We start from the raw sequence: 19,042 nt of genomic DNA, 5'->3' as shown, positions 1-19,042 counted from the left end.
CTGAGTCCTATTTTTTCTCTCTCTTTAAGCCTCTCTAAACAAATATGCAATACATCATGCTAGGCCTATGGAATTTTATCTTCTTTCTCAAAAAAGTGATGGCATCTCTTTGTTGTTTTTCGAAAGAATATAATCTTTCCTCATCTTAATAGTTTTTTCTATATTCTCTCACAAAATATGAGAGAGAAAGAGAGAGAGAGAGAAAAAAAGAAGAAGAGAATAATAGCTTTTGTGATGTTGATGGATTTGGGAAGAGAGAGAAGCATAATTCGTATTCTCAATGGATAGATAGATAGAGATTTGAAGAAATGCCTATGAGAAGGATGGTGCTACCATGACCACTCTTTTGATCCACTTGTGCCCCCCTTTGTATCTGTATTTATCACTATCTCCTAATCTTATTCCATTTCTCTGACTATATCTTAGGCTTCTGATATAAGTGCCACCATGTTTTGATAATGGGATTACTCACTTTGTTTTACACTGTTTTTATTGGCTGCCGAGAGCTCGTTCGGAATTGTAATAGCCTTTGATAGCTGGTTAAAAACAAATTAAAATGAGGTGAGTTCATCCCATCGTTAAAACATGGTTGCGTGGATCATAAGTGATGTATATATTGATCAAATGGTTAGGATCATTCAATCAAGGTGGGATCAACACAACAATGAGCCCGACTTCTGTTCGCCCTTCGGATCAACAGACTAGATCACTTACGAGTGTCACATGTGGGAGCCGAGGGTGATCGTTTAGGCCCCATTTCTTTCGACGCAAAAAGAAATAGCATTTCCTTTGTAGAAATTTGTTTTACGCCCATTTTACGTAGAAAGAAAGAGACCCTTATGAAAAATATAGCATTTCCTTTGTAAAAATAACAACAAATATAGCATTTCCTTTGGAATATGTCAAATGGATTTTATAACCCTTTATTTGGATGGTACTTCGAGTGGGGCACTCAGAGGTGATTTTGACCCAAAACTGTTCTACTTAAATCTTCCTAATAGTGATTAGTGGATTATTTGCTTAATTAATTGACAAATATTCCTCTATTTTAATACAGAAGACAATATTTGGAGGGCTCTTTGGGAACCCAACACAAATGTGTCTTCGTATCATTTCCCACCCAACAAGTTGATATCATCTCTCAATTTGTCTAGTTTACTTTAGGAATTGATATTGACACCCCTAGATTTAGTAAATTACCACCATTTTAGTTTGTCTTATTTACTTGTTTTGAATTTTTTACATGTAGAATATGGGTGTTATGCATAATTACAAGGATGTCATACAGCGATATTTTATATGGCGTGTGGCCGTACAATCCAGTATTGTTCAATAAGTACTATATGGCCCACTTCATAGAATGATCCTACCCCTCCGATCTAGATAGGGAATCCGCATTATGGAAACCTCTATAGATCGAAGGGTTGATATCATCCTATGGAATATTTTTGGGGCACAACCTATTTATGCTGTGCTTCAACAAATGAACTGTGTGGATCAATTTTCTTCCTCAGGTAGGGCCATGGTGTATGACGAGATTTATATGGTATGGCAGTATAGTTCAGTATATTTCAAGAAAATATTGTATGGCCCTCTTCATACACTCGGCTTTTAACAGTGTTTTTTGGAACGGAAGTGATAATCCTACCACTTCCCATTCTGTCCAGTGCCTTTTGACAGTGCAACTCGGGTTGGGCAACCCTAACCCAACCCAACCTGACCTGAGCCTTGGGTTGAGATGGTCAACCCTAATCCAACCCCCCTCTAAATTTCTCAACCCTAAGGCAACTCATCTAACCCGAATCGGTAAGGTTGGTTCGGGTTCCCCTTGGGCTAAACAGAAAAATATAATAACTTAAAGAAAATCAAGATAAATTAGAGGATGGAGGTCGGGTTCGGGTTGCCAAGGCCTCAACCCTAACCCAAAGCGAAATTAAATCGGGTTGGCTTTTCCCAAGCCAACCCTAACCCAACCCAACCCAACCCAACCCGAGGAAATGCCAAACCAACCTGAGCCAAAATTGGGTTGAATCCGTCGTGTTCGGGTTGAGCTCTACCCAAGCTGCACCCCTAGTATTATCGTTTGCCTCTATCTTCAGAAAATGACAAGCAAAAAGGGTGTGGAAAAGGCAGAAAAAGGGATTGAAACATCATTGCCCCTTTGTAACTGCCGTTACCCGTTTGTACCTAATAAGTAATAATAGAAGGTGAGTAGCATTATCATAACAAAGAAAAGGATAAAGTGGTATGAGTAAATCAATCCTGACCGTTCAAATTGTGTGACGTCTAAGAATCAGTGAAAGCAGAACCAGAATCAGAAGCTCTGCCACTATGACGCCATTGCCAATCTGAATACACTCACTCTCCTTACTTTTCTCTATATTCTTTCCAAAAGGCCCAGTTTCAAAAAAGGTAGAAAATACCCAATGGAAATTTTATTCCGAGTTCTATAAGTTCAGATCTAAGTGGATTTTTTATTTGAGCGACAGAGCTTAGGGTTAGGGTTTTCAGAGATGGCACAGGCAAAAAGATCAACAGGGACTGTGAAATGGTTTAGTGGGCAAAAGGGTTTTGGATTCATAACCCCAGATGATGGAAGTGAAGATCTCTTCGTCCACCAAACATCGATTAGATCTGAAGGTTTTCGCAGTCTGTCGGAGGGAGAGGCGGTCGAATTCAAGACCGATCGTGGAGACGATGGACGGAAGAAAGCCGTCGACGTGATGGGGCCCAATGGATCTGAAGTTTCCGGCGGTGGCGGTGGTGGTGGAAGAGGGTTTTCCGGTGGAGGGAGAGGTTTTTCCGGCGGTGGTGGCGGTGGTGGAAGAGGGTTTTCCGGCGGTGGCGGTTATGGGAGAGGAGGAAGGAATTCCGGCCGGGTGAGGACCGGCAGCAGTTATGGTGGTGGGGGTGGTAGTTATGGCGGCGGCGGTGGCGGTTATGGAGGTGGTGGTGGTGGTGCTGGAGGTTATGGTGGAGGAGTATGTTATAATTGTGGGCAAAGTGGTCATTTGGCGAGGGACTGTTATCAAGGAAGTGGTGGGGGAGGGGGTGGCGGAGGGAGATTTGGGGGTGGTGGGTATTCGAGTGGGGGCGGTGGTGGTGGTGGTTGTTATAGTTGTGGAGAACCAGGGCATTTCGCGAGGGAATGCCCTAATAATGATCAGAAATGATGAAGAAGTTTTTCACTTTTTCAATACTTATAGTGTTTTGGGTTTTGTTACTAGTGTGGATGGAGGAGTCTAGGCTTTCTTCTATGTATCGGCTTTGTGGGATTTCGGTTTGTCCATGGAGAAGATGAATCGGTAATGGAGGAGTGGTGCTCGTCTTCATTTTTGCCTATTTTTGGTGATTCTCATTCCCTTTTTTGAGTAATTTGGGCTTGTCTTAAATGTATACAGAAGATATAGTTTTCATTATCATTGGATTGATCACTGCATGTGTCTTTGTAGTTTGTATATGAATCAATGGAGTTCCTTTTTTATTCATTCCCTTTTTGGGTAATTTGGGCTTGTCTTAGATGTTTACAGAAGATATAGTTTTCCTTATCATTGGATTGATCACTGCATGTGTCTTTGTATATGAATCAATGGACTTCCTTTCTGATAATTTTTCTCTTTGTAATTTATTGTTGTTCTTTCCTTCTTTGGATATGGGATGGGCTTGGTAAGAGATTCTAAGATATCATACTACCGTACTACCATTTGATTTTCTTATGTGGATGGTTTTATGATTCATATTTGTGATGGATTGTATACTATCTTCATAACAGCACATTACTGTATTTAATTCCTTGAAGCTTATGAGATTGTTTAGGCCTTGTTTGTTTTGAATTTTTAGAACCGATTTTGAGTCCAAAACTAATTATTGGGCTCAAAATTAAGGTCATATTTGGCAACTGTGAAATTTATTTTCATGGAATTTTAGCCTACTGAGTGTTGAGAGAGGGGTAGGGAGAGTGGGAGAGTGGGAGAGGGAGAGAATGGAGAGGGCATGAATAATGCAAATCTCAGGACAGTTCTCTTCATCTCCTACCCTCTCAGCCCCTCTCCAACCACTTTATAAACCAATATTCCATGGAAAAAACTTTTGGCTGCCAAACACAGCATTTGCATCGGAGATGAAACTGGACATCTTTTCAATGTCAATATCTAAGGGATGGGTCTAGTAAATTACTACTGAGTGTTGAGAGAGGGGTAGGGAGAGTGGGAGAGGGAGAGAATTGAGAGGGCATGAATAATGCAAATCTCAGGACAGTTCTCTTCATCTCCTACCCTCCCAGCCCCTCTCCAACCACTTTATAAACCAATATTCCATGGAAAAAACTTTTGGCTGCCAAACACAGCATTTGCATCGGAGATGAAACTGGACATCTTTTCAATGTCAATATCTAAGGGATGGGTCTAGTAAATTACTTGTTCCTTTAGTCGCGCATGAATTATTATTCTGCAGAATCAATACTTAAAAATGATTAGCAGTTACTTTTATAGGCTGTGTTGGGGTTTTCTTGAGGTTAAATTTTGGTTTATCTTTGAGCAATTGTGTGATTACACATTACCATCTCTTATTAGTTTTAAGAACTGATAGGGCTTTCAGGAATAATGATAATGAATTTTCAAAAATAATAATGGCTTATCCTTTCTACACGTGTTCCCAATTTTGATAATACCTGATACAACCTTGATATTGTATTTTGGTTTAAAGTTATGCCTATTTTAACAGTGATAGCCCATTATTTACTCATCTTGTCTGCTGTCTCTTTTCACCTTCTTTTTTTTTTTTTACATTTTTCCACCTCTAATAACCTATTAATACTTAAGTTACATAGTATGATCTATTAAGACAAATTTGAAGAATAAAAAAGATTTTTATGAGATTTACAAGAGCTTAGGTGTTTTAGAACTTTTCTCCCTAATATTTTTTTTGTGATTTATCTCTAACCATTCAACGGAATCGAAATATGATGCTTAAGATTAGGGTTGGACATGGTTCCGGTTAAAACCAAAGAACCGAACCAAACCGGCCGTTTCGGTTCGGTTCGGTTCTGGGTCCCAGATCTAAGAACCGGTGGCTTTCGGACCTGGAACCGAAAACTGAACCGAACCGGAAAAAATACCATATGCCGTTTAAATTTTAAAATACGTGAAATGCCAAAAAAGTGGTGGGTGTTGATATCATTCTTGAGGCCAAGAATTTGTTAATTCTAAAACAAAACAAGGGGCTGCTGATATCATTCTTTAATCTCTTATTTCTAATTTTTTTAAGACAAAAGAAAGGAAGAACTAAGAAACCATAGATCTGCTTTGCTAACCCTTTCTTGTTTCTCCCTTTCCGCCTCCACTGTTCATCCGGCAAGTCGGCAACTCCGGCCTCTATTTCCGCGGTGAAGAAGAAGAAGAAGAACTCCAAAGGTATGTGTTAATCTCTTTTTCAATTTATTTTTTTCTCTGTCTTCTCAAAGAAGCTATTGGAAGGGTTTTCGCCTTTTGGGTTTTTGGGTTTTCTTTCGATTTCAGCCCCTTTTGGAAGGGATTTGCTAGCGTCCATCGCAAAATGCATTTCACGGATGGGCTGTTGGCCGTTGCATGTGAGAGTAGCCACAGAGGCTCACTTTTCAGCAGATTTTGTCTTCATTCACAACGTGGCTGCTCTCACATGCAATAATAGCCCATCCACCAAATGCCTTTTGAGATGGAAGCATATGTCTAATTTCTCTTTCTCTCCAAATTCCAAGTATACAAGCTTTCCTACTCTTCAATCAATTTTCTTCTTCTTCTTCTTATTGATTTAATTAATGTGAACAGCTTCATTTGTTTGATTCTTGCCTCTGATCTTATAGTTGGATCTGTACATAACTTTTAGAGTTTTCTTTAATCTATATTTGACCAAACATAATCAAATTTTAACCTAATCTATCCATTCGATTTTGATCTATGGTCGAGTCCAAATATGAAAATTAGAATTTTTGTATATTTATAAAAACTATCCAAATTTGAGTATGTATTCTGATCAATCTCGTTTTATATATGGTCATTTTTCAAGTGATTTTTTATGTTCCCCTAAAATTTTGAAGCGTTCGGTTCCAATGATGTGATGTTACATTTGTCGATCCTTTTTGTCAATTTTGAAAATAAGTATCAGTTCATGGACTATAACTTGCAGATTTTTGTACATACTATATACTGACATACTGTGTTCTCTGTATTGGGTGGATTGGAACCTTATTATTTCGGCATCTGTAATCTTGAAAATGTTTGTTATTTGATTGAAAATGTGTGATAAATGAAAGGATATGATTTTTTTTCTTGTATTTCTTATTAGATGTCAAGCTAGGAAGCACGGGTACTCTCCCCGTACCCGTACCCGACACGTATTGGGTGCATTTAGGGTGTGCGCCCACGCGTACCCGACACGTCCTGCTTCTTCTCTCTCCTCCCCTGCACTTAGTATTTACATGTAAACCATTTAATTGTCTTTACTATTTTATTATCCATTTACTATTTTATTGTCCATTGTATTGTCTTTACTATTTTATTGTCCATTTGCTTAAGATTTACATGTAACTAACAGAATACCCCCCATTTGGATTTATTAAAAATAGTTTCAAGACCCAAATCTATAAGAAAAAAAGTCAACTCTCATGTTCTAGTACAAAATTCGAAGAAAAGAGTCGGGTCAAAATTTTAACTTTCGTAACTTCCAAACGGTGGGGTATTTTTCAAATTTTAAAAATTCATAAAATCTATCATGTCCAAACATTATTAAATCCCAAAAATCCGGTATAAAAAATCTTATAATTTGGTCTCTAAAAATTATTCATCTTGTCAGGCACTGATCAACACACTGGCGATAGACTCTTTTTTTCTAATGAATGTTGTATTGATGCCTCATGTCATGAAATGTGGAACTTAATCACTTATGAAACGAAGAGTAATATAAGAATTTTCCATTTTGGTGATGTATTGTTATTTGATCGATGTCCAATTATTTTTTTTTAATTTTTATAAATATATAATAAAATATTGAAATATATTATTATATTCGGCGTACCTGAAAATACCCGCACCCCTTTTTTTGGAAAATCACGTACCCCAGTATCCGTGTCGTGTCGTACCCGCACCCCGTACCCATGCTTCATAGATGTCAAGTATGGGAGATGGTGGATGTTCAAATCCTATTGAGGAAGTCAGCTCTCAATCTGCAAAGGTATGCCCCACTAAAAAGAGGCTCTTATATCTGAGGTGTGGGAGCACTTTTCTAAAGTCTCGAATACGAAAGGGGGGGAATCTGAAAAGGCAATATGTAATTATTGCAAAAGTTCTTATACTTATAGTAGTAGTTATGGGACTAGTACATTATGAAAGCATATTAGAAATTGTCCTAAGAATCCCAATTTTCTTGACAAGAGGCAAAAGCTCATTTCCTCATATCAATCAGTGTCACAAGAAGGAGATAGTAGTCCTGTGGCATGGAAATTCGACCAAGAGTTATGTAGAGAATTACTTATTAGGATGATCATAACTGATGAATTGCCTTTTAGGTTTGTGGAATGAGAGGGTTTCCGGTATTTTTGTAGTGTCATGCAACCTAGGTTTAATTTGGTTGGTTGTCGTACATTGGCTAGAGATTGTTTGGCATTGTATGCCGGTGAGAAAAAAAAATGGATTTGTTGCAGAAAACAAACCAAAGAGTTTCCCTGACAACAGATGCATGGACTTCTTTGCAACACCTTCCCTATATGTGTCTTACAGCCCATTTCATTGATCATGATTGGAAATTACGTAAGAGAATAATAAACTTTTATGTGATTTTTAGTCATAAGGGTGAGGCAATAGGACAAGCTGTCGAGTCATGCATGATACAATGGGGTATAGAAAAGGTGTGCACAATTACAGTAGATAATGCAAGTTCAAATGATACAACTGTTGGATGCTTGAAGAAAAAAATTTCCAAGAGAAATGGTTTCGTTTTAGATGGTTTCGTTTTTTCACATGAGGTTTTTTTTTGTTGTTGTGCGCATATACTAAATTTAATTGTTAAAGATGGGATAAGTGAGGTCATCGATTCGATTTCTCGAATTCGTGGGGCAGTAAGGTACATTAGGAGTTCTCCATCAAGAGCACAAAGATTTAAGTCTTGTGTGGAGAAAGAGAGAATCACATGTAAGAGTTCTCTTTGCCTAGATGTCCCAACTAGATGGAACTCTACTTATCTTATGTTGGAAACTGCATTGAAGTTTAGAAAAGCTTTTGAAAGGTTTGAAGAGGAAGATGTACTTTTTGTGACAGAGTTGAAAGATGGGTCTCCAAATGATGATGATTGTGATAATGCTCAAGTGTTGACTCAATTTTTGAAAACTTTCTATGAGGCTACTCTACGATTATCTGGATCTTTGTATGTTATATCTAACTCATATTTTAATAAAGTTTTCAAAATTGAACATCTTTTGTGTCAGTTGTCAAAAAATGGACATGTTTATTTGAGCACTATGGCTTTGAAAATGAAGAATTTTTTTGACAAGTATTGGGGGAACATAGATAAAGTAAACATTATGTTATTGCTTACTGTGGTGTTGGATCTTCGCTTTAAATTGAAGTATGTTAAATTTTGTTACTCTAAACTTTATACTTCGGACAATGTTAGTGCACTCACTAATATAGTAAATGGAGCATTACATCGTCTCTTTGTGCATTAGCAATCAATTTTCTCACCGCCCAGTACTAGTATAGTTCAGAATTTAAATGAGATAAAAGTTGTTGAATCGGAGTTTGTTGACTCGGAGTTTGTTGCATTCTTAAAAGAAGAGGAGAGTGAGGATGCTAAGTCTGAGGTGGATAGGTACTTAGAGGAAGGATGTGAAAGTCAAGACCCAAAATTTGAAATATTGAATTGGTTGAAAGTGAATAGTTATAGATACAAAATTCTTTCCCAAATAGCAAGAGATGTTCTAGCTATTCCCGTATCCACTGTTGCCTCGGAGTCTGCTTTCATCACCGGAGGTCGTATTCTTGATCAATTTCGTAGTTCTCTAACCCCAAAGTTAGTGGAGTGCTTGATTTGTGGACAAGATTGGTTACGGGCTTCACCACTCCTTGTTGAAATAGAAGAAAAGCTAGATGAACTTGAAGAATTTGAATCAGGTAACATTTTATTTATTTATTTATTGTTAACTCAATTATTATGTTATAATTAATTGTTGGAAGCTCACACAATTTTTCATTCTGATTGAAATTTGATTTATATTATTCCTTGGCAGTTGATAGTACGGAATTTTCTTTGGATTGACCTTGAAAGTCGAAATGCCGCTTCACTCATGTTTTTATGGTAAATGACTTCAACATAACTATCTAAATTTAAATAATTTTATTGCTTGAAAAAGTTTATCTTGCAATATTTGATTTATTATTCAGATACTAATATACTAAATTTATGTTATTTTTTCAGAATATCTATGGATCTGAGGAAAAAATGATGCAAAGAAGCGTGAGCTTGAACATTGGAGGATTGGATGGCATTTCTTTTTTATTTTCTCCTCTTTTCTAGTTGGATCATGTGCATGTTTTAAAAACTCTGATGGCTTGGGATGTTTAGATGTTATATCCTTTTGTGGTTTCAACTTTAAGTTTGAACTTTGATGGCTTGGGATGTTTAGACTTTAGATACTATGTTCTTTTAGGATACAACACTTTGACTATACTTTTCAATGATGGGTTGTGACTACATCTTGACTATTATTTTAGGTAGATGAAGAGGTGGTGGTGTTGTTCTTGTTTTGTTTTTGGGTCTAAGTGGTTTGTATGGTTTGGATTTTGGTGTACTTTTGAAATTTCATCCAAATCATTCGGATAATCATGGATCTTATATTGCATAGTAAAAGGATGTTTAAAACCCAGTGCATGTCTGTTGATTGCTTCCTTTTCCTCAGCATTATTCTGATTATCTTATTTGTGAGCTTGCTTCCTTTTCAATGATGGGTTTAAAATCCAGTTCATGTCTCTTTGGTCTCTTGAATGTTTTCCAAGTACTAAAGTAGGAGCCAAAGAGCATATAAAGGTGTTTAGTGTTTAGTATGAGGATGTATTTGTGATTTTTTGCATATAAAGCAGTTGTTTAGTATGAGGCCTTTTATATATAACAGCTTTGGATGTATTTGTGATTTTTTGCTCACACAAAATCCCTCTTATGCTCACACAAAACCAACCATATTTTTTACTTCTTGCAAACCTAGAACCGAACCGAACCGATTAAATTCGGTTTTGGTTCTGGTTCGGTTCTGGTTCTAGATTTTGGGAACCGACAGGGAGTGGTTCGGTTATGGGTTTACCTCAAAACCGAACCGAACCGAACCATGTCCACCCCTACTTAAGATGGTTTTCTTTAATCAAAACGAAGCTTGTGGTTCAGAGTTGAGGACTCTGATAATTCAGTTTTAGGATCCTCCGGAGAGGGGATTTCTCAAGCTTAACTTTGATGGATCTAGTTTTGGTAACCCGAGTCTGGCCGGTATTGGGGGTCTGCTTAGCAATGCGGAGGGGGTGGTGCGGTGGGCTTTTGCGGGTCCTATTGGAGTCGCCGATTCTAATGAGGTGGAGGTTCGCGCTGTTCATCAAGGTGTGAAGCTTCTAGTGGGGGAAGATCTTAATCGTGTGGTGGTGGAAGGTGATTCTCTGAACGTGATTCGGTGGTTAACGTGATTCTGTGGTTAGCCGGCTCTCACATTTTTTCTTGGCGATTCGTGGATTCATTTAATGAGATAAAAGATATTGTGGGAAGTTCTGGTATCTACTATAGCAACATTAAGAGATCGGCCAATGGGGAGGCGGATAAGCTTGCTTGGAGTGGGGTACACTTGGGAGTCATTGCAGCAATACGATTTCCTTCCTCCTTGATTTTGCTTTTCGTTCTTTGAGATTTGCTTGTATATAGTTTTGCTGCCGTTCTCTTTGTATCTTCTTTTGACCATCTCGGTCTTTTAATGAAATCTTTGACCATTCAAAAAAAAGGAAAAAAAGAAAAAAGAAAAAGAAGAAGCTTGTGGTGTTGTAAAACTTGGTGAATAAAAATTCCCAAATTTTGGACCTTTTTTTGTATGTATCCACTCAGCTAGTATTCTGAAATATTTCAAGCATCAGAGTGCATTCTACCCTTTTGATATAAATATTGTGATAAGAAAGATTTTTCATAGAGATATGCAAAGGAAATTGATGGTTGGATGATGGTATTTTAGTGGAAATGAAGATTTTTATCGGAGTGCATTTTACGCTTCATGCCTATATAAGAAAAATGGCTGTGTCTTATTCCTCCGTTTTTGAAAACATTGTTCCATTCTGACTGAATTGTATTATTCAATCTTTAATTGCTGAAGCTCAACTTAGGTATCTTTGAAAAATCAGATAGAAGTACTGATTGACTGGACAAAATTTCATGAAAATATGTGAAAAATGATGTTCTTGACCTATGTCTATTAATACGCGACTTCTCGGCTATTACTCCTAGTTTCACAATGGATATGGGGATTGCTCAATTTTTTTGGGTCATTGTTTCATTGCAAAGCGGTTGAATAAGTTATCAATTAACAAATTTGAGATGGATTAGGGAAGAGAAGAGAAGATGCCAGTACAGTAGATTAGGGTTTGAATGAGGGGGAAGAGATGGAAGGAAGGACAGTGAGAAAGAGTTGGGAAGAATAATATAAAAGGGGATTTTGTAGATTTGAAACAAATGGATGTGGAGATAGGTGAGAAAGGGAACTTAAAAGAATTCCATAGCATGGGCGTTCATTGAATAAAAGAGGGAAAGAACAAAAACAATATGGAAAAATCCCATTTTTCACTGTTAATTTGTACATATTGAAAAAATCGGCAGTTTTATATTATTCAGCCAAGTAGATTGTTAACCCATCTCCTTTTTTCTCTTCTTCAGAAAGGATTTATATTACTAATTCGTTTTTTTTCCTGATTCTAGAAGTTCAAGGCAAAATCAAACTTGAGTCTAAACCATTTTGCTCTTGAACATTAGTGAGAGCAGGGACAAGAGTTTACATTGAAATAGATTGCCAATACTCAAACAACAACAGTGATGCTTTGTTATCCGATACTGGAAGCATCATAAAATCATATAAATTGAGGAAAAATTACAGTCAAAGGTAGAAAGCTTTAGCGTAGGTGGAGTTGGTGAATTAAAGCATAAAGTATCTTCAATTGTTCCATTTGTCGCTTGTTGGACATCGTTATCAGCTCCTAGTGGCGCATCTACATTTATTCTCCTATTTCCACTCTCCACTATTCCTACTGAAAACAGGAGAACACAAAAGAGATTTTTTTTTTGGTAAAATTGACCAATTGCACAACTCTTACACACAGCCAAGTCTCTGTGTGTGTGTGTGTGTGTAATTCAACAGAATGTTTTGAAAAAGCCAGATCATCTGTTACCTCCATCTATACTTGTCAAATAAGGTAATGTGGGTGAAAATTTCAGGCGAAGCAGTGACATGTTGAATCAATTCAGATATATGGCTGAAGGCATTTGTGGTCACCGCATGGACGGGGTCAGAGACGAAAACTCTGATGATGCTGACATTGATTATGGGATGGTGGATCACTTCTACTATGGATTAGTTCAAATGATGATGAGATGAGTAATCACTGTTGGCATGGTTCAATTACCTTTTAGGGGTAGGTTGTGAGGTGGGTACTGTCTCCATTACTCAGATATTCATTTCCTGTGTGATATCGATATTGTGATGTATTGACATTTTTATCTTTACTCTATGTAATGCATGTAGTTTCCAGATTTGTTATTTCATTTATTAGTTGTCGAAACTAGAAAATTATGTTTGTGTGATATTTTCACATTAGTCTGGGTTCTAAAAGGAGACTATTCTGACTTCTTAGATGTGAACTGTGCATCGCAATTCTTGCTATCCTCAATTCCATGTAGATTATGAAACCATGGCATGAGGCATGTGCCATTTGATCCTTCTCCCACTGGATTCATCTCATATTTTTAGGTGTCTCTGGATTCTGAATCAGTGTCTTTAGCCTCCTAATATTTAGTGGTCCTGGCTATCTTTGATGTTCAGTTACTTGTTGCCCTTGTAGGTACTTCACTACAGCTTGAAGCATGGAGTGTCATAGAGGCCAATTGGGTTTTTACCTTTTGCTTCATTAGACTCATACCCTGTGCTGACTTTGGGAGATGGAAACTGGCACATGGGAGTGTGAAAAGCCTTACCCTGGAAGAAGAATATCTAAGCCTATGAGGATCTCTCAACTTTTAAAAAAAAGGCCTATGAACTTCTTATTTTATTTAGGATACATGATTTATTACTTGAGGACTTGTTTGGACTATTTTGTGCACCAGAAGAGATATTGGGAATTCCTTGACATATGATGCTATTATATTTCTGTGACTCAGATAAATCATTCAAAAAATACGTGTCTGAGATAATGTTACTATCCGGGCAGTGCTAGAAATGACATTACATGGTTGGTTTTATGCCATTTGGCTCTATGTGGAAATGATCAGGTCTGGAACACTTGCAAGCAGAAGTATCTGTATTGTTTTTTTTCAAGTGGACCACATTTTCTTTCAGTGTAAAGGATAACATGGGTTCCATTTCCCATCATCTGTTTGTTCTTGATCCAATATGGGAATAAGTTTCAGGAATTTCGATATCACTGTTATTTACTCTTCAACACTATACAGATGACACAACATTCAGATGATCTGTACTATCCTTATTGATAGATGGGTTGATCCTAACCATTTGATTGGTGGTCTGCAAAGAGAAGGTTAATTAAGAAAATATTTCTATTGATCACACCTCAATGCTAGCCCTGGAATTTTGAACTAAGAAATAAACCCTAGCAGCTAAGAGAGGGTATCCTGAGCAATTGCAATAATTGGATTCTTTGATATTCCTGGTATAGTAGATGCCATCACACATACAATCATTCTCTGTCACTTCAGATCTTTCTTGGGAAAAATCTTTTAAGTTGATCTCGCTTTCATTTAGGAAAGTGGTACATATACAGCATGTACCCGTGTAGGGTGATTGGGTCTATTCATATTGTTGGCCATCTCAAATCCAATGTGACCATTTAAGACATCAGTTGCTTACAACGGTCAGTAAGAAAAACCAACTTAGAGTTACATCTCCCACCTTTTCACTGTATCACCTGCCCTCATCCTTAGGTGGGATCCAGAAAAACCAACTTAGAGTTACATCTCACACCTTTTCATTGTATCACCTGCCCTCATACTCAGGTGGGATCCACATAACGTTATTTCTACGCCAACTCACCAACTGACGTGGCAGAACATGGACACCATTTTTTTTTTTGAATGGTAGAACATAGACACCATTCATCCCATTATTGTGTATGTTCATGATTGAGGCAAATGAATTCGACTCGTTTTTTATCTTAAATAGAGAGGAAATGACTGTAATCTTCGATTCAAACTTCCACCTCTGCCTTCAGCCTTCAATCTTTGATATCATTTGCAACAATTTAATAAAAAGAAGGCTGCAGTGTCGATTCTTCAATGTGAAATCAACTCTAATTTTTACTATGCTAAAATTTTTACAACTCTAATTTTTTTCATCCATAAAATTATTTTGCCTCGTTAAATAGTTTTTAGTGCGTATGGTGAGATTATGATATCCGCACTACCTATTTTGATAATGGCACTACTCACTTCGTTTCATACTTTTTAATTAGCTTTTCGATTGTTACAATACTCATGATGCTATCAAACATCCCATCATGAAAGTATTAAACAAAGTTAATTAGTAGTGTGATTATCAAAGTGGTACTTCGGATATTAAGCCCCTGTTTTTAATATGGGAAATAGTATTTTCACTCATTTTCTCAGTGTAAGCCGGAAGGCTATCGATCACCAAAGTTTTGATTGGAACCAAACCCATATTGATTGATCACACCAATGTCGATTGTCTATGAAATGAACAGGTTCAATACATCACATTCAAGCAAGATGACTTGGACACTACAAGCGATCCACAGAATCTTGATGCACACAAATCTGAAGCCAATCGAAGATCAAAGTCTCATGAAGATTGATGAAAGTCTCAAGAAGCCCAGAAGAGAAGACGTCTTATGAGAAATTTAGATTATAGAGTCTCTCTTGAGTGATTTGAATGTTCTTGGGACTTGGGAGGTTTAAACTAAACTTAGATATCTCTAGGAATCACACTCCCTAAAGTAGGCTCAAAGTCCGTAAAGAATCCTCTCAAGAAATATGAATTTAAGTGTCCAGGGGAATTATGGACGTCCGGAATTCTGACGGACGTCCGTCTGAAACCTGAACATTTGCATTTGGATAACTGAGGAAATTGCGGATATCCGGGATTTTAGCGGACGTCCGTCTGAAACCTGAAAGTTCGGGTTCAAATAACTGAGAAAATTGCGGTCGTTCAGAAATTTTGCGGACGTCAGTGGACGGATTTGGGCGCGCATTTAGAATTTCAAACGGCTTTATTTGCCGAACGTCCGAACTTCATCCGTGACGCCCAAGAAAGCAAAAAATTAGGGTTTTTGTTTTTCCAACCTATAAATATGCTATATTGAAAACCCTAAAAAGAACTCTTCAATTCTTGCAAAGTTTTGAGCCACTATTTTGAATCCCTAACTCTCACCTACTTCTCCCTCACCATTTATTGAAAAAACAAGCTACATTTACTTCTCTTGAGTGCCATTACTTTCATTCTCTTCAAGAGAGATTCATTAGGATTCATGTATTAAGTGAGACAAGAGTTTATGCTTTAGTCCTTAACTTTGTATTTGCCTAAACAAGAGGCTAGTGTGCTTTTATTCCATTCTACAATTATAAAGAAGGGTTGTGACCCTTGGAGAGTTTAAAGACTCGTTGTTTGTAAGGAGGCCTTGGACCCCGGCGTGGTGTGGTGTCCGGATAGTGAAGAAACCCAAGGACGACAAACTTGGAAGAGTGGAGTAAGTCTTTTGAGAAGACCGAACCACTGTAAATCTCCGTGTTCATTGTGGTGTGCCTTCTACTATCTCTCTTATATCTCCTTGCTCTCGGTAATATCTTAAACCTTATTCTTTACAAGTTCAAGTTAGATAGTTTCAAAGTAATTGGTAGAAATCCCTTAAAACAAGTTTTTCAAATCAACGAATTTTTATAAAACCTAATTCACCCCGTCTTAGGTTGCCTAGTCTATTTTCACTCAGCAATTTTATCCTTTTGTTTAAAGTAAAGGTTTCGATGTGACAAAAAACCACTAGGACACCTTTCGAGAGAACCTGCAAACAGGGAAAAATTGAAGGGTTAGAATCCTTCTACGGCAGGTATGCACTCCTAAGGTTCACTGTTCAATCTTCTTCCTTTCCGATCTTCGATTTTTTCCAGGGAATCGAAGCGAAGAAGCGCGATCTTACAGATTACTTTTTGGAGGGAGGAAGAGAAAACAGAGAAGAGGGTTTTATGGGTTTGGTTCAAGCTGTTTGGTGGCCATGAATGGCTCTTTTCACAAAGGGTCAAGAGGCTATGGGAGATCGAGAATGGGTTCGAGTCATGGATAGAGGCGAATGGCAATTTTGGGGTTTGTGTTAGGGTATGTAAAAGGTGGGTTTTTTATCTTGAAGGAACGAAGGGCATGAGGTTTTGGATCTGATTTGGGGTAAGTTCAATGAGGGTTTTGATCTGCTTATTGGTTGATTGGAATTTGTCAAGGGTTTGGGTTTAAATGTTTGTTCTTCTTTTATCGTTTTGTGGGTTTGGTCGTTTGTGGCGAAGGTGGTTTTGTTACAGAGATTTGGGCATTTTTTATGGAGGCTTGGATCTCTGATGAGGCATGGACAAGGGAAAAGAGGGTTAGATTTGGGCAATATCTGTGAGTTTGGCTGAAATTTGCTGCAGGGATTTGGGTTATAAGGGTTTGAATGGTGTCAATAGTGTGTGAAATTGAGATGGGTTAGTTCTTTCCCTGATTCCTTGTCCCTGGTTTTAGTTAATCTTAGATAAGTTCCATTGTTTGTTTGTATCAAAGCTCCGTTTAGATCAGCCATTGATGCCCTCGGATCAGCAGCCATGGATGCTCACGGTATGTCATCTCTTGATGGTTCTGATGGGGATTCCCTTCCTCATCAGTTTGGTGGTTTAACCAACTGGTCACCGGGGCTTCATCTTGTTCAGGAAAAGGGCGGGGCCATGAAAATCAACTCTGATGGGGCGTTGGCACAGTTATGCAGCTCCTCCAAATCTGACCTTCCTCAACTGGTAAAGCTCAAAATTGACTACACGCCCTCCCCATCTAGGTCTCTTCAAAAGCTTAGTACCCAAATTTCTAACGGGGAGCTTAATTGCATTCAAGCGTCAGTTCATGAGAAAATGCAATTTTTAAAAGCTGTTGATAAGGAGATTCATCTGTCTTCCTCCTCAACTAAGAAAAAGAAAGGTGCGAAAAAGTCAAGGAAATTGGCGAAATCCCATATTAAGCAGCTCATTGAAGATGGAGAAGACATTTTCGCCTCTTTCGATGACCGTTTGAAGCATCTCCTGGGGAGAACCAAATCTTCCATTTCTGAAGATGAATTCTGCATTCAGCACTCTGAAAATCCATCTTCAGAAGAAGATCGCGAAACCGCCATCCTGGAAAACCAGCAGTTTTTGGTTACTGCTGATGGGAAGATGGAGCAGTGCTTTCCCTCTCTTGTCACCTGCACGCCCTCTCCTCCATTCAATGCAGCCCCCAATATTGACTTGTCTGCATTAAAAGTCTTGGGAGGAAAAGATGGAAAGGCCAGCTACCTCCTTTCCTTGGGAAAAGAAGCAAAGGGTCGTGCTCCCTCTTGTGTGCATCATGCTAGTGGGCCATGCCTGCACAGTACACCTGCAGCCTCACTACCTGCTGGGCAAGATAAATCCGTATTAAATGCAAAAGAGCCCCAAGTCAGTTCAGCTTCTACTCCCAAGCCTAGTTCGTCATATCCCCTTGGGCCCATTTCAGCTGTTCCCGATCAGAAGCTAGAGCTGCTGTCAACGGATAGAAATGACACTCTGCTCCTTGACAGCACCTTTGGAGCCTCGGTTTCTTCATTTCCTTTGGACGCTGATGGTCTCTTGAAAGACCCAATTGCTTCCCACCCCATAGCTAGTAGCTCCTACCCTTTGATTTCTTCTAACTTCAATCAGAGCAGGGATCTTCCAATCTCTGCGCCGAATCCAAGGAACTCCATTCTTGCTCCCGGAAACAGTAAGAATCTGACTCTAAAGCCACCCAGTTCTACCCCAAATCAATGGAAAAAATTGTTCTCAAACCATGACCAAGGAACTGTGCCCACAAAGTTAGATCTCATCACCCCTGCTGCCGAAGAACAAGAAAATTTGAAGATTCATTTTAATGATGATGAGACCCTGGAAACTGAAGCTAAATGGGCGAATTGTCTGGTTGGGTATTTTATTGGCAGACGACCCTTCTTCATTTCCCTTCGCGAATCTCTCTTGCGAAGATGGCAGATCTCCGGAAATCTACAAATGTACTACCTTGATCATGGTTTTATCATATTCAAATTCTCTTCTGCACCCGATTGCACCCGAATACTTGAAGAAGCTGGGCAACATTATGGAGGCAGACCCTTGATCCTTCAAAGGTGGGATCCGGATTCCTCTTTGCATAAGAAGCAACTTCCTGACATTCCCATTTGGGTAAGGCTCCCGGGGCTTCATCTAAAGTTTTGGTCCCAGCATTGTCTAAGTAGAATCGCTAGTTTGATAGGTAAACCTCTGTACATGGATACCCAAACAGCAGAAGCTACTCGGCTTAATTACGCCAGAATATGCATTCAAATCAGTGCTAAACAAGTCCTCCCATCCTCTATCACTCTCAAAACCTCCTCCAAAGAAATTATCCAACCCATAATTTATGATTGGAAGCCGAAGGCTTGCACAAATTGTTGGGATTTTAGTCATTGCTTGGAAGATTGCTCTGTTTCCATTCCAACCCATTCTAGGAAGGAATGGAGACCTGTTTCCAGAGTTGTTGAGGGTGTACGGAGTA

The 19,042-nt window shown here is 38.4% G+C and overlaps 1 protein-coding gene across 3 annotated transcripts; it reads left to right on the top strand.

Annotated features, from left to right (window-relative positions):
- Positions 1-2,169: 2,169 nt before the first annotated feature.
- Positions 2,170-9,720, top strand: LOC143888345 (uncharacterized). Of its 3 annotated transcripts, XM_077392736.1 has the most exons (5): positions 2,170-5,411; positions 6,322-6,456; positions 8,802-9,140; positions 9,257-9,324; positions 9,445-9,720. In XM_077392736.1, exon 1 carries the CDS (start codon positions 2,514-2,516, stop codon positions 3,171-3,173), a length of 660 nt encoding a protein of 219 aa, XP_077248851.1. In that variant the 5' UTR covers positions 2,170-2,513; the 3' UTR covers positions 3,174-5,411; positions 6,322-6,456; positions 8,802-9,140; positions 9,257-9,324; positions 9,445-9,720. The 3 variants fall into 3 exon arrangements, with proteins under 3 accessions (XP_077248851.1, XP_077248850.1, XP_077248849.1); XM_077392735.1 differs by lacking the exon at positions 6,322-6,456 and having other exon boundaries at positions 8,805-9,140; XM_077392734.1 differs by lacking the exon at positions 6,322-6,456.
- The last annotated feature ends 9,322 nt before the right edge of the window (positions 9,721-19,042 follow it).

This window comes from Tasmannia lanceolata, unplaced genomic scaffold (genome assembly GCF_043159265.1).
Source record: "Tasmannia lanceolata isolate RefF3 unplaced genomic scaffold, GAP_Taslan_0.1 ptg000012l, whole genome shotgun sequence".
NCBI classification, from domain to species: Eukaryota; Viridiplantae; Streptophyta; class Magnoliopsida; order Canellales; family Winteraceae; genus Tasmannia; species Tasmannia lanceolata.
The sequence above is the reverse complement of the archived record's forward strand: the minus strand, read 5'-3'. Positions and strand labels throughout refer to the sequence as shown.

Excerpts from the sequence above, each read along its gene's own strand:
- LOC143888345 (XM_077392735.1), top strand. The coding sequence starts at position 2,514 with ATGGCACAGGCAAAAAGATCAACAGGGACTGTGAAATGGTTTAGTGGG.